General features: G+C 47.6%; 1 protein-coding gene across 5 annotated transcripts in view; it reads right to left on the reverse strand.

Annotated features, from left to right (window-relative positions):
* Positions 1–15,076, reverse strand: part of LOC121533334 (disabled homolog 1) — a 235,656-nt gene that overhangs the window by 39,734 nt on the left and 180,846 nt on the right. For all 5 annotated transcript variants that reach the window (XM_041839167.2, XM_041839170.2, XM_041839169.2 and 2 more), the window contains one exon: positions 13,312–13,600. In XM_041839167.2, coding sequence (XP_041695101.1) covers positions 13,312–13,381 — 70 coding nt within the window. In that variant the 5' untranslated portion in view covers positions 13,382–13,600. The remainder of the gene's footprint in view (positions 1–13,311; positions 13,601–15,076) is intronic.

Consider the following 15,076-nt stretch of genomic DNA (forward strand, 5'->3'; position numbering starts at 1 on the left):
AAAATAAGAACAATCCAAAATTTCTTTTTGATACTGTTGCAAAGCTAACTAAAAAGCAGCATTCCCCAAGAGAGGATGGTTTTCACTTCAGCAGTGATAAATTCATGAACTTCTTTGAGGAAAAGATCATGACCATTAGAAAGCAAATTACGGACTCCTCTTTGAATCTGCGTATTCCTCCAGGGCTTAGCTGTCCTGGATCTGCACAGACTCTGCGAGGGCCTGGGATCGGGAGAGACACTTAAGTGTTTTAGTACTATATCTCTTGACACAATGATGAAAATAATCATGGCCTCTAAACCTTCAAGCTGCATACTGGATCCTATTCCTACTAAACTGCTGAAGGAGCTGCTTCCTGTGCTTGGCCCTCCTATGTTGAACATAATAAACAGCTCTCTATCCACCGGATGTGTACCAAACTCACTAAAAGTGGCAGTGATAAAGCCTCTCTTGAAAAAGCCAAACCTTGACCCGGAAAATATAAAAACTATCGGCCTATATCGAATCTTCCATTCCTCTCAAAAATTTTAGAAAAAGCTGTTGCGCAGCAACTCACTGCCTTTCTGAAGATAAACAATGTATACGAAATGCTTCAGTCTGGTTTTAGACCCCATCATAGCACTGAGACTGCACTTGTGAAGGTGGTAAATGACCTTTTAATGGCGTCAGACCGAGGCTCTGCATCTGTCCTCGTGCTACTAGACCTTAGTGCTGCCTTTGACACCATCGATCACCACATTCTTTTGGAGAGACTGGAAACCCAAATTGGTCTACACGGACAAGTTCTGGCCTGGTTTAGATCCTACCTGTCGGAAAGATATCAGTTTGTCTCTGTGAATGGTCTGTCCTCCGACAAATCAACTGTACATTTCGGTGTTCCTCAAGGTTCCGTTTTAGGACCACTATTGTTTTCACTATATATTTTACCTCTTGGGGATGTTATTCGAAAACATAATGTTAACTTTCACTGCTATGCGGATGACACACAGCTGTACATTTCAATGAAGCATGGTGAAGCCCCAAAATTGCCCTCGCTAGAAGCCTGTGTTTCAGACATAAGGAAGTGGATGGCTGAAAACTTTTTTACTTTTAAACTCGGACAAAACAGAGATGCTTGTACTAGGTCCCAAGAAACAAAGAGATCTTCTGTTAAATCTGACAATTCATCTTGATGGTTGTAAAGTCGTCTCAAATAAAACTGTGAAGGACCTAGGCGTTACTCTTGACCCTGATCTCTCTTTTGACGAACATATCAAGACTGTTTCAAGGACAGCTTTTTCCATCTACGTAACATTGCAAAAATCAGAAATTTTCTGTCCAAAAATGATGCAGAAAAATTAATCCATGCATTTGTTACTTCTAGATTAGACTACTGCAATGCTCTATTTTCCGGTTACCGGATAAAGCACTAAATAAACTTCAGTTAGTGCTAAATACGGCTGCTAGAATCCTGACTAGAACCAAGAAATTTGATCATATTACTCCAGTGCTAGCTTCCCTACACTGGCTTCCTGTTAAGGCAAGGGCTGATTTCAAGGTTTTACTGTTAACCTATAAAGCGTTACATGGGCTTGCTCCTACCTATCTTTCCGAGTTGGTCCTGCCGTACATACCAATACGTACGCTACGGTCACAAGACGCAGGCCTCCTAATTGTCCCTAGAATTTCTAAGCAAACAGCGGGAGGCAGGGCTTTCTCCTATAGATCTCCATTTTTATGGAACAGTCTGCCTACCCATGTGAGAGACGCAGACTCGGTCTCAACCTTTAAGTCTTTACTGAAGACTTATCTCTTCAGTAGGTCATATGATTGAGTGTAGTCTGGCCCAGGAGTGTGAAGGTGAACGGAAAGGCTGGAGCAACGAACAGCCCTTGCTGTCTCTGCCGGGCCGGTTCCCCTCTCCACTGGGGTTCTCTGCCTCTAACCCTGTTGCAGGGGCTGAGTCACTGGCTTGCTGGTGCTCTTTCATGCCGTCCCTGGGAGGGGTGCGTCACTTGAGTGGGTTGAGTTACTGACGTGATCTTCCTGTCTGGGTTGGCGCCCCCCTTGGTTTGTGCTGTGGTGGAGACCTCTGTGGGCTATACTCGGCCTTGTCTCAGGATTGTAAGTTGGTGGTTGGGGATATCCCTCTAGTGGTGCGGGGGCTGTGCTTTGGCGGAGTGGGTGGGGTTATATCCTTCCTGTTTGGCCCTGTCCGGGGGTTTCTTCGGATGGGGCCACAGTGTCTCCGGACCGCTCCTGTCTCAGCCTCCAGTATTTATGCTGCAGTAGTTTATGTGTCGGGGGGCTGGGGTTAGTTGGTTATACCTGGAGTACTTCTCCTGTCTTATCCAGTGTCCTGTGTGAATTTAAGTATGCTCTCTCTAATTCTCTCGTTCTCTCTTTCTCTCTGAGAACCTGAGCCCTAGGACCATACGTCAGGACTACCGGGCATGATGACACCTTGCTGTCCCCAGTCCGCCTGGCCTTGCTGCTATTCCAGTTTCAACTGTTCTGCCTGCGGCTACGAAACCCCTACCTGTCCCAGACCTGCTGTTTTCAACTCTAAATGATCGGCTATGAAAAGCCAACTGAGAGACCTGAGCCCTAGGACCATACGTCGGGACTACCGGCCGTGGTGACTCCTTGCTGTCCCCAGTCCGCCTGGCCTTGCTGCTATTCCAGTTTAAACTGTTCTGCCTGCGGTTATGGAACCCCTACCTGTCCCAGACCTGCTGTTTTAAACTCTAATGATCGGCTATGAAAAGCCAACTGAGATTTATTCCTGATTATTATTTGACCATGCTTGTCACTTATGAACATTTTTGAACATCTTGGCATGGTTCTGTTATAATCTCCACCCGGCACAGCCAGAAGAGGACTGGCCACCCCTCATAGCCTGGTTCCTCTCTAGGTTTCTTCCTAGGTTTTGCCTTTCTAGGGAGTTTTTCCTAGCCACCGTGCTTCTACACCTGCATTACTAGCTGTTTGGGGTTTTAGGCTGGGTTTCTGTACAGCACTTCGAGATATTAGCTGATGTAAGAAGGGCTATATAAAATAAAATTGATTGATTGATTGATTGTTAAAGTTTTAATGTCACGTGCACAAGTACAGTGAAATGCCTTTCTTGCAAGCTCTAAACCCAACAATGCAGTAATCAATATCAATGTAGTACAAAAAAATGATGTAAGGTAGAACAAAAACACAAGAAATAGAAATAAGAAATAAGAAGAACAAGAGAAAGTAATTGTAACACTCTGGCTCCAGGGACTCTGATTGTTGAGCCAGGGTTGTTATTTTCATTTAGGGTGTCTTTTGTTTTGGTTTTGTATTTCTAGGTTCGCCTTTCTGTTGGTTGTATTTCTAGGTTTGTCTATGACTCCCAATCGGAGGTAACGAGTGTCAGCTGTCGGCTCGTTATCTCTGATTGGGAGCCATATTTATTCTGAATGTTTTCCTGTGGGGTTTGTGGGTTTTTGTTTCCGTTACGGTGAGTGCACCGTGGAACTTCATGATCGTGGTTTATTGTTTTGTCGTGTTGCACTTTAATTAAATAAAGTCATCATGTTTATCGGGTACACGCTGCTGCGCGTTGGTCTCATCCTTCAGACGATCGTGACAGAAAAACCCACCATACCAAGACCAAGCAGCGTGTACAGGAGCAAAGAGACTGGACATGGGTGGAGGCGCCGGGCAAGGAGATGGAGAGGCTGGCGATGGCCCAGGTGGGCACATCGTGGTCCTGGGAGGACATGCTCGGAGGCAAGGGACCTTGGGGAAAGATCAAGGCCCTGGCGAGAGAGGAGCATCGGCGGCAGCAGGTTTTTCGTCGGAAGGACGAGAGGCAACCCCAAGAAATTTTTTGGGGGGGGCACATGGCTTGGGCGGCTGGGCAGCAGGAGGCTGCCACAGGGAGAAAAGGAGAGAAGGCTAACGGAATACGGGAGCCATTGGCGAGTAGAGGAAGGGAAGTGTTTGTGGCACGGCGTGAAAGACTGACGTGTGTTGCCAGTCCGGTCCGGCCCGTTCCTGATCCTCGGTTGAGGCCAGTGGTGTGTGTTCCCGGTACGGACCGGCCTGTTCCTGCTCCCCGCACCATGGATACGGTGCGCTACGCCAGCCCGGCCCGGCCTGTTCCGGCCACTCGCACCAGGGATACGGTGCGCGTCGCCAGCCCAGCCCGGCCTGTTCCTGCTCCCCGCACCATGGATACGGTGCGCTACGCCAGCCCGGCCCGGCCTGTTCCGGCCACTCGCACCAGGGATACGGTGCGCGTCGCCAGCCCAGCCCGGCCTGTTCCTGCTCCCCGCACCATGGATACGGTGCGCTCGGCCAGCCCAGCCCGGCCTGTTCCTGCTCCCGCACCATGGATACGGTGCGCTCGCCAGCCCGGCCCGGCCTGTTCCGGCCACCCGCACCAGGGATACGGTGCGCTGTCGCCAGCCCAGCCCGGCCTGTTCCTGCTCCCCGCACCATGGATACGGTGCGCTGCGCCAGCCCGGTCTGCCCTGTTCCGGCTCTCCGTACTAGCCCTTATGTGCGTTCTCAGGGTCCAGCATGCCCTGTTGCTTCTCCCCGCACTAGCCCTGTGATGCGTGTCCTCAGCCCGGTACCTCCAGTTCCGGCACCACGCAACAGGCCTACGGTGCGTCCCCAGGGCCAAGCATGCCCTGTTGCTTCTCCCCGCACTAGCCCCTGTGATGCGTGTCCTCAGCCCGGTACCTCCAGTTCCGGCACCACGCCACAGGCCTACGATGCGCCTCAGACGGCCAGAGTCTGCCGTCTGCCCAACAGGGCCTGAACTGTCCGTCGGCCCAACGGGCGCCTGGAACTGCCCGTCTGCCCAACGGGCGCCTGAACTGCCCGTCTGCCCAACGGGGCCTGAACTGCCCGTCTGCCCAAAGTCTGCAAAGCCGCCCGTCTGCCATGAGCCATCAGAGCTGTCCGCCAGACCGGAGCCGCTAGAGCCTTCCGCCAGACAGGATCAGCCAGAGCCTTCCGCCAGACAGGATCAGCCAGAGCCTTCTGCCAGACGGGATCAGCCAGAGCCTTCTGCCAGACAGGATCAGCCAGAGCCTTCTGCCAGACAGGATCAGCCAGAGCCTTCCGCCTGCCATGAGCAGCCAGATCCGTCAGCCAGCCATGAGCAGCAGGATCCGCCAGAGCCAGCCAGCCAGGATCCGCCATTCAGTCCGGAGCTGCCCCTCAGTCCGGTGCTGCCACTTAGTCAGGTACTGTTCCTTAGCCTGGTGCTGGTCCTTATCCCGGTGCTGGCCCTTAGCCCGGTGCTGCCCCCTTAGCCCGGTGCTGCCCCTTAGCCCGGTGCTGCCCCTTATCCCGGTGCTGGTCCTTAGTCCGGTGCTGCCCCTTAGTCCGGTGCCGCCCCTTAACCCAGTGGGGTGTAGTTGGGGGGGGGTAATGTGTAGGAGGCATATTAAGTGGGTAATGACTATGGTGGGGTGGGGACCACGACCTGGGCCAGAGCCGCCACCTGGACAGACGCCCACCCAGACCCTCCCCTAGACGAGTAGTGCTGGTGCGCCCGGAGTGCGCACCTTTAGGGGGTACTGTAACACTCTGGCTCCAGGGACTCTGATTGTTGAGCCAGGGTTGTTATTTTCATTTAGGGTGTCTTTTGTTTTGGTTTTGTATTTCTAGGTTTGCCTTTCTGTTGGTTGTATTTCTAGGTTTGTCTATGACTCCCAATCGGAGGTAACGAGTGTCAGCTGTCGGCTCGTTATCTCTGATTGGGAGCCATATTTATTCTGAATGTTTTCCTGTGGGGTTTGTGGGTTTTGTTTCCGTTACGGTGAGTGCACCGTGGAACTTCATGATCGTGGTTTATTGTTTTGTCGTGGTTGCACTTTAATTAAATAAAGTCATCATGTTTATCGGTACACGCGCTGCGCGTTGGTCTCATCCTTCAGACGATCGTGACAGTAATAAGCTAAACTCAGCAAAAAAAGAAATGTCCTCTCACTGTCAACTGCGTTTATTTTCAGCAAACTTAACATGTGTAAATATTTGTATGAACATAACAAGATTCAACAACTGAGACAAAAACTGAACAAGTTCCACAGACATGTGACTAACAGAAATTGAATAATGTGTCCCTGAACAAAGTGGGGGTCAAAATCAAAACAGTCAGTATCTGGTGTGGCCACCAGCTGCATTACGTACTGCTGTGCATCTCCTCCTCATGGACTGCACCAGATTTGCCAGTTCTTTCTGTGAGATGTTACCCCACTCTTCCACCAAGGCACCTGCAAGTTCCCGGACATTTCTGGGAGGAATGGCCCTAGCCCTCACCCTCCGATCCAACATGTCCCAGGCGTGCTCAATGGGATTGAGATCCGGGCTCTTCGCTGGCCATGGCAGAACACTGACATTCCTGTCTTGCAGGAAATCACGCACAGAACGAGCAGTATGGTTGGTGGCATTGTCATGCTGGAGGGTCATGTCAGGATGAGCCTGCAGGAAGGGTACCACATGAGGGAGGAGGATGTCTTCCCTGTAACGTACAGTGTTGAGATTGCCTGCAATGACAACAAGCTCAGTCCGATGATGCTGTGACACACCGCTCCAGACCATGATGGACCCTCCACCTCCAAATCGATCAAGCTCCAGAGTACAGGCCTCGGTGTAACGCTCATTCCTTCGGCGAAAAACGCAAATCCGACCATCACCCCTGTTGAGACAAAACCGCAACTTGTCAGTGAAGAGCACTTTTTGCCAGTCCTGTCTGGTCCAGTGACGGTGGGTTTGTGCCCATAGGCGACGTTGTTGCCGGTGATGTCTGGTGAGGACCTGCCTTACAACAGGCCTACAAGCCCTCAGTCCAGCCTCTCTCAGCCTATTGCGGACAGTCTGAGCACATGATGGAGGGATTGTGCGTTCCTGGTGTAACTCGGGCAGTTGTTGTTGCCATCCTGTACCTGTCCCGCAGGTGTGATGTTCGGATATACCGATCCTGTGCAGGTGTTGTTACACGTGGTCTGCCACTGCGAGGACGATCAGCTGTCCGTCCTGTCTCCCTGTAGCGCTGTCTTAGGTGTCTCACAGTACGGACATAGCAATTTATTTCCCTGGCCACATCTGCAGTCCTCATGCCTCCTTGCAGCATGCCTAAGGCACGTTCATGCAGATGTGCAGGGACCCTGGGCATCTTTCTTTTGATGTTTTTAGAGTCAGTAGAAAGGCCTCTTTAGTGTCCTAAGTTTTCATAACTGTGACCTTAATTGCCTACCGTCTGTAAGCTGTTAGTGTCTTAACGACCGTTCCACAGGTGCATGTTCATTCATTGTTTATGGTTCATTGAACAAGCATGGGAAACAGTGTTTAAACCCTTTACAATGAAGATCTGTGAAGTTATTTGGATTTTTACAAATTATCTTTGAAAGACAGGGTCATGAAAAAGGGATGTTTCTTTTTTTGCTGAGTTTATATACATGGTCAGTTCCAGGGTCAGTTCCAGTACCATATTTACAATGTGCAGGGATACTGGAGTGATAGAGGTAGATATGTATAGGGTTAAGGTGACTAGGCATCAGGGTTTATGATAAACAGAGTAGCAGCAGCGTAAATGAAGATTGTATGTGAGTGTGTGTGCGTGTGTAGAGTCAGTATAAATGTGTGTGCATGTTATGTGTGTGTTGGAGTGTCAGTGTGTGTGAGTGTGTAGAGTCCTGTGAGTGTGCATAGAGACAGTACAAAATACAAATAAGATACAAGAGTCAACTCAGATAGTCCATGTAGCCATTCTGTTAGCTATTTAGCAGTCTTATGGCTTGGGGATAGAAGCTGTTTAGGAGCCTGTTGGTGTCAGACTTGATGCACTGGTACTGCTTGCCGTGCGGAAGCTGAGAGAACAGTCTATGGCTTGGGTGGCTGGAGTCTTTTAACGATTTTTCGGGCCTTCCTTTCACACCGCCTGATATAGAGGTCCTGGATGGCAGAGAGCTGGGCCCCAGTGATGTACTGGGCTGTCCGCACCACCCTCTGTAGCGCTATGCAATCGAGGGTGGTGCTGTTGCCATACCAAGCAGTGATGCAGCCAGTCAAGATGCTCTCAATGGTGCAGCTGTATAACCTTTTGAGGATTTGAGGGCCCATGCCAAACCTTTTCAACCTCCTGAGGGTGAAGAGGCGTTGTTGCGCCTTCTTCACGACTGTGCGCGTGTGTGTGGACCATTTTAAGTCCTTAGTGATTTGGACCCCGAGGAACTTGAAGCGTTCAACCCGCTCCACTGTGAAATCAACAAACTTGATGGTGTTGGAGTCATGCGTGGCCACGCAGTCGTGGGTGAACAGGGAGTACAGGAGGGGACTAAGCACGCAACCCTGAGGGAGCCTGTGTTGAGGGTCATCGCGGCGGAGGTGACGTTGCCTACCCTCACTACCTGAGGTCGGCCCATCAGGAAGTCCAGGATCCAGTTGCAGAGGGAAGTGTTCAGTCCCAGGGTCCTAAGCTTGGTGACGAGCTTGGAGGGGACAATGGTGTTGAACGCTGAGCTATAGTCAACTAACAGCATTCTCACAGAGGTATTTCTCTTATCTAGGTGGGTGAGGGCAGTCTGGAGTGCTATTGAGATTGCGTCGTCTATGGATCTGTTGGGGCGGTATGTCTGGGTGTCTGGGATGATGGAGTTGATGTGTGCCATAACCAGCCTTTCAAAGCACTTCATGATTATAGATGTGCGTGCTACAGGGCAGTAGTCATTGTGGCATGAAGCCTTAGCGTTCTTGGGAACATGAATGACGGTAGTCATCTTAAAGGGATACTTCGGTATTGTGAGATTGGGTAATTTCCTTTATACCCAGAGTCAGACAAACTCATGGATACCATTTTTATGTCTCTGCGTGCAGTTTGAAGGAAGTTGAAGGTAGCATATGGTTAGTTTAACCCAACTGCTGGAAGTCTATGGGTATCTACTAGCCAGCTCCTCTCAAAAGCAGGGAAATAGACCTCCGAACTACTCCAAAGCTGGGTGGTTAGCACTTGGTACTCTAAGTATTCTTTACAAGTATATATGAAATAATAATATTTTGATTATAGTTGATTATTTGAAAAACATTTATTTTTGGATTTATTGTTTTTTAACGCATTTCATTCATCCGCTGTGATGGTGGGCGCAAGGTTAGGCTGTGCGCAAGTGTCAACACAGCTGGCTATAGTGGTGCATGACTCCAGGATTTTTTATTAGAGTCGAAAGGAGTTGACTCTTGCTAGACTCCCAAAACACGCTGAAACGGATGCGCACACACATACACACCATCTCATTATTGCAAAGTCCTACTAGGAAGACTACATTTGCGTTCTAGAGGACTGACATGAGCATGATGCTGCCCATTTGCCTATAAAAGGCCTATTTTGTTTTAATATAGAAGGTGATGTGTAGGAACTAGAATATTTCAGTGATATTTCTGCTGTGTGCAGCCTTGACGGATCCCATGGGATGATGCGGCGCACTCTACACTGATAAGCCTATTATTTTCCTTGTTCTAGCTCTATTCAGACGGTATTACTAGAGACGTTGGTTTTGTAATTATTGATAACTGATAACTCGTGCTTGGCTGCTAAATGTATAGGTCTACCCATAATATTTAAATTGAGGAAGTGTGATCATAATCATTATTTTAGCGATCCATCCATGGTAGACGTCCTTCCTAATAACAATGCCCCACATCCATCTGATTTGAGCTGCTGAACCGTATTTGCGCTTGACTGTGTTTATGGATGAGAAAGTGAACTTGCCATTTCCAAAAAGTTTAGCGGGGATGCTGCTTTGCGATCTACTGCCTAGGACAGGGCTCTCCAACCCTGTTCGTGGAGAGCTCCCATCCTGTAGGTTTTCATTCCAACCCTAATCTAGCGCATCGGATTCAATAATTAGCTGCTTGATAAACTGAATCAGGTTAGTTACAACTGGGGTTGGAGTGAAAACCTACAGGAAGGTAGCTCTCCAGGAACAGGGTTGGAGAGCCCTGACTTAGGATATCAACAGCCAGCCAGAGTTTCATTAAATAAGCTATAGGCAATACTTTTTATTGCACATTTAGGTCTAATTAAACTGATGCATTTGGCGATGTTCAACTTCAATTCACTGGCACTATGAAGAATAGCTTAGCCATACTCACTGATAGCCTAATATATACTTTAATATACTTTTGGTGAATTTACGAGGCATTGCTAGATACAGATTACCAAGATATAGCCACGGTTCTGACTCTCTCTCTGCCTGCCCCGACCCGCTCTCTCCCTCGCCTGCACCTCTTTCTCTTCTCTATAAAAAACGCTAGTGTGTGTTTGGTCTTTGGTCTGTTGTGTGTAGAATAGCTCAGCCTACTTACTCATTGATAGCCCCTACTTTAGTGAACTTGCGTGAGACATTGCAAGCCAAGAAATAGCAAAATACTGCATTGCGATAGCCTATATCTTTTGATTACCGATGCACAGTTCTGACTGTCTGCCTGGTGGCTGACATGCCTACCTATGCCTGGCTGTGCCCCTCCCATCTCTCTCTCTCCCTCCCTCGCTAGCTCGCTCATCCTTTGCTGTGAAAGATGTGAGAGTTTGTGTTCTCGAAGTAGACTACGGAAAATACACTCCATGACCAAAAGTGGCTAGTTGCCCTGAATATAGATAATAACACACAGACCAAGGACCTCAGAAAGTGAGTAGTTTGCTCCGGGACTATTATGAGAGGATGGAATTGACATCCTTCAAACTGCACGCAGAGACATAAAAATGGTATCCATGAGTTTGTCTGACTCTATCCCAAAATACCGAAGTATCTCTTTAAGACATTTGGGGATTACAGACTGGGACAAGGAGATGTTGAAAATTACTACGACTAACCTGTACCCCCGCACATTGACTCGGTACCCGTACCCCCTGTATATAGTCTCGTTATTGTTATTTTATTGTGTTACTTTTTATTAGATTTTTTACTTTAGTTTATTTAGTAAATATTTTCTTAACTCTATTTCTTGAACTGCATTGTTGGTTAAGGGCTTGTAAGTAAGCATTTCACGGTAAGGTCCTTACCTGCTGTATTCAGTGCATGTGACAAATAAAATTTTATTTTATTTTATTTTAAATGACCGTGAATATACCTGCCAGCTGATCTGCTCATTCTCTGAGAACGCGCCCTGGAACGCAGCCTTGTGAGTGTTGACCTGATTAAAGACCTTACTCACGTCGGCCTCGGAGAGCGAGATCACCCTGTCCTCTGGTTCGGTGGGGGCCCTCATGCACGGTATGGTGTTGTTATTGTCGAAGCGTGCATAAAATGCGTTGAGTTGGTCTTGTAGAGAGGCATCATGGTAGAGAGGTATCATGGTAGAGAGGCATCATGGTAGAGAGGTATCATGGTAGAGAGGCATCATGGTAGAGAGGCATCATGGTAAAGAGGCATCATGGTAGAGAGGTATCATGGTAGAGAGGCATCATGGTAGAGAGGTATCATGGTAGAGAGGCATCATGGTAGAGAGGCATCATGGTAGAGAGGCATCATGGTAGAGAGGCATCATGGTAGAGAGGCATCATGGTAGAGAGGTATCATGGTAGAGAGGCATCATGGTAGAGAGGCATCATGGTAGAGAGGTATTATGGTAGAGAGGCATCATGGTAGAGAGGCATCATGGTAGAGAGGTATCATGGTAGAGAGGTATCATGGTAGAGAGGCATCATGGTAGAGAGGCATCATGGTAGAGAGGCATCATTGGTGTGTGTGTGGGTGAGAGAGTATGTGTGTGACATACGGGACGCTTCCATGTGTGGAAATTATGTGCGGCGAGTAACTGTTGCTATGGAGACAAGTTACTGGTGCGGTCAAACAACCATATGAACAGTCTGGAGGAGACCACTGCGCACAGACACACACACACTTTAGCTCATCAGTCTAACCTAGTCTTGTGGTGTGCAGGAGACCAGGGTTTGAGGTCCAGTTGATCACATAGGCACACAGGTATACACACACACACACATCACAACAATTATTTTCATTAGGTTCTTATGGGGCTTTTCTCTCTATCTATCTCTCTCTCGTTCTCAGTCTTTCCCTCTCTCCTGTCAGACACAGAGAGGTCATTTAGAGGTCTGAACATTAGAGATACGTTAAATGTTTCCTCAGTAGAGAGCTAGGAACAGAAAGAGAGAAGCACTCCATTGATATGAGGCAACAGCCTGCAGTCACAGTGATGTTGGTAGCCATGGGATCCCTCATTTAGGCTTAATGGTCCTCAGCTGTCCCACTGTCACTGTTTTTTTATCATCCTGAGTGTGTATGTGTGTATGTAAGTGTGTGTGACCACTGTAACAGCTTTATCACCTTCTCTAGCAGAGACGGCCTGCGATTGTAACAGCATACTAACTACCAGCCCGGCGGGGGGAGAGGGGGTAGACAGCTCTCATTTATTAGGCCTGAAAACACTACTGAAACAAAGATAGGGAGAGAGGGGGGAGAGGAAGACAAAACGAGAGAGAGAGAGAGATGGGGACAGAGAGGTGAAGATAGAGATGGAGGATAAAGGAGGAGAGGTGGAGAGGTTATGTGTACAATAGGTTTCTGGGTCAGTCCTCTATATGGAGTAGCAGACTGGATCTGAAACCTCAAAATACATGGAGCTCATAGAGCAGAGCAGGCCTATGAGACACACACACACACGGGAGGAAAATAGGAAAACACAACATATTTCCCCATTCCCCTAAAGCAGGGGTAGGCAACCCTGTTCCTGGAGAGTCGCAGGGTATGGATTTTGCTTTAACCGACCTGGAAGACCTGGTGTGTTGAATTTAGTCAATCACTGAACTCACAAAATTCAACACACCTGGTCTTCCAGGTCAGTTAAAGCAAAATCCTGCATACCCTGCGGCTCTCCAGGAACAGGGTTGCCTACCTCTGATCCCCTAACACGGTTTCTACAGGGTTCACAGACTGGCTCTGGGTGGAAGACATTTCAAACAAATACAATTGCATTTGTGTGTTTACATCCATAAAGTGTTGTGCCAGTGTCAGTGACAGAGTGCCCGCTTTGGGACACCTACTGTTTAGTGAATCACTGTGTGACTGATGGGCTGGGTCTGGGAGTGAGGACACATGGGTACCTGTCTGGCGCTGAGAGAGATGGGCACACACACACTGGCATCACCTCTGCCCCAACACCTGTACCCATACACCTGTAACCTACAGCTCAACACCTGCCTTTGCACCTGAAGATGAATAATCAAATGACAGCACCGTAACACTTAACACAGAAGCACCGTAACACCGTAACACTTAACATGAAGGCCTTATGAAGCATTATGAAGCCGTTATGAAGCATTATTACCTTTCCTCCTGGAGTCTCTCCTGACGCTGGGCCTGACAGCTGGCTGTAGCTCCGCCTCTGTTGACATCATCAGGCTCCGCCCCGCCGGCCCAACGGCCGGTTCGATCCGGGTTCTGCTCCGGTCTGGCTACGAGGGTCCACTTCACAACGTCAGCGTCGATTGCGTGCGTGTTTGTGGGGGCGCCGTGTGTGTGTGTGTGGGCGCCGAGTGTGTGTATGGGCCCACAGGATCATGGGAGAAGAAGGAGATCTAGCCCTGACACGACATCCCACACACACTTACAGAGAGCTGGGGAAAAAGAGAGAGAAGAGAGGAGACAGGGAGAGAAAGGGAGCGAGAGATGGTTAGTACATGTATTATTTTGCAGCAGCACATCAATACAGAAACTCTCCCAGGAACACTATGGAGGACATAGGGGAGGGATTAGACATCCTTCCCTCCTCCCTGCCCCCTCCTTCTTAACAGTCTGTCCTCAACCCCTCATGCCCCTATGTACCCTTCGTCTATCTGTCGCCTGTGAGTTGACAATTGTCCATAATGGGGAACACAGGACACCCACAGCATTCCTACAGACAGACCATTCCTACAGCCAGAACACATGAACATAAAGAGAAGCAGGCACATGCACACGCGCACGCACAAACGCAAGCCAGGAACCGCTGACAATATTCTTTATCTGAGTGAAACATGCTGGAGATGTACTGTACTGTATGAGTCACTCCAATCACTGCTATTATGATCACTCTGCTGCAGAATGAAGGGAGAGAGAGGAGAGCGACAGAGAGGAAGGAGAAAGGACACTAATGCAACCTCCAGCACATCCCCCCCTCCCCCCTCCCACTCCCCTCCCCCTCTCTTTTTATTCTCCCTTTTCTCTCTACTACCTCTTTTAAGGCATGAAAATAGCTTCAGCTAGATATCCGTTATTTCTACCAGACTGTTCTTTATTTCTATTTATTTCTACCAGACTGTTCTTTATTTCTATTTATTTCTACCAGACTGTTCTTTATTTCTACCAGACTGTTCTTTATTTCTAACAGACTGTTCTTTGTTTCTATTTATTTCTACCAGACTGTTCTTTATTTCTACCAGACTGTTCTTTATTTCTATTTATTTCTACCAGACTGTTCTTTATTTCTATTTATTTCTACCAGACTGTTCTTTATTTCTATTTATTTCTACCAGACTGTTCTTTATTTCTAACAGACTGTTCTTTATTTCTATTTATTTCTACCAGACTGTTCTTTATTTCTACCAGACTGTTCTTTATTTCTACCAGACTATTCTTTATTTATATTTATTTCTACCAGACTGTTCTTTATTTCTATTTATTTCTACCAGACTGTTCTTTATTTCTAACAGACTGTTCTTTATTTCTATTTATTTCTACCAGACTGTTCTTTATTTCTACCAGACTGTTCTTTATTTCTACCAGACTATTCTTTATTTATATTTATTTCTACCAGACTGTTCTTTGTTTCTATTTATTTCTACCAGACTGTTCTTTATTTCTACCAGACTGTTCTTTATTTCTACCAGACTGTTCTTTATTTCTAACAGACTGTTCTGTATTTCTAACAGACTGTTCTTTATTTCTATTTATTTCTACCAGACTGTTCTTTATTTCTATTTATTTCTACCACACTGTTCTTTATTTCTAACAGACTGTTCTTTATTTCTACCAGACTGTTCTTTATTTCTATTTATTTCTACCAGACTGTACTTTATTTCTACCAGACTGTTCTTTATTTCTATTTATTTCTA

Source organism: Coregonus clupeaformis, chromosome 20, assembly GCF_020615455.1.
Source record: "Coregonus clupeaformis isolate EN_2021a chromosome 20, ASM2061545v1, whole genome shotgun sequence".
NCBI classification, from domain to species: domain Eukaryota; kingdom Metazoa; phylum Chordata; class Actinopteri; order Salmoniformes; family Salmonidae; genus Coregonus; species Coregonus clupeaformis.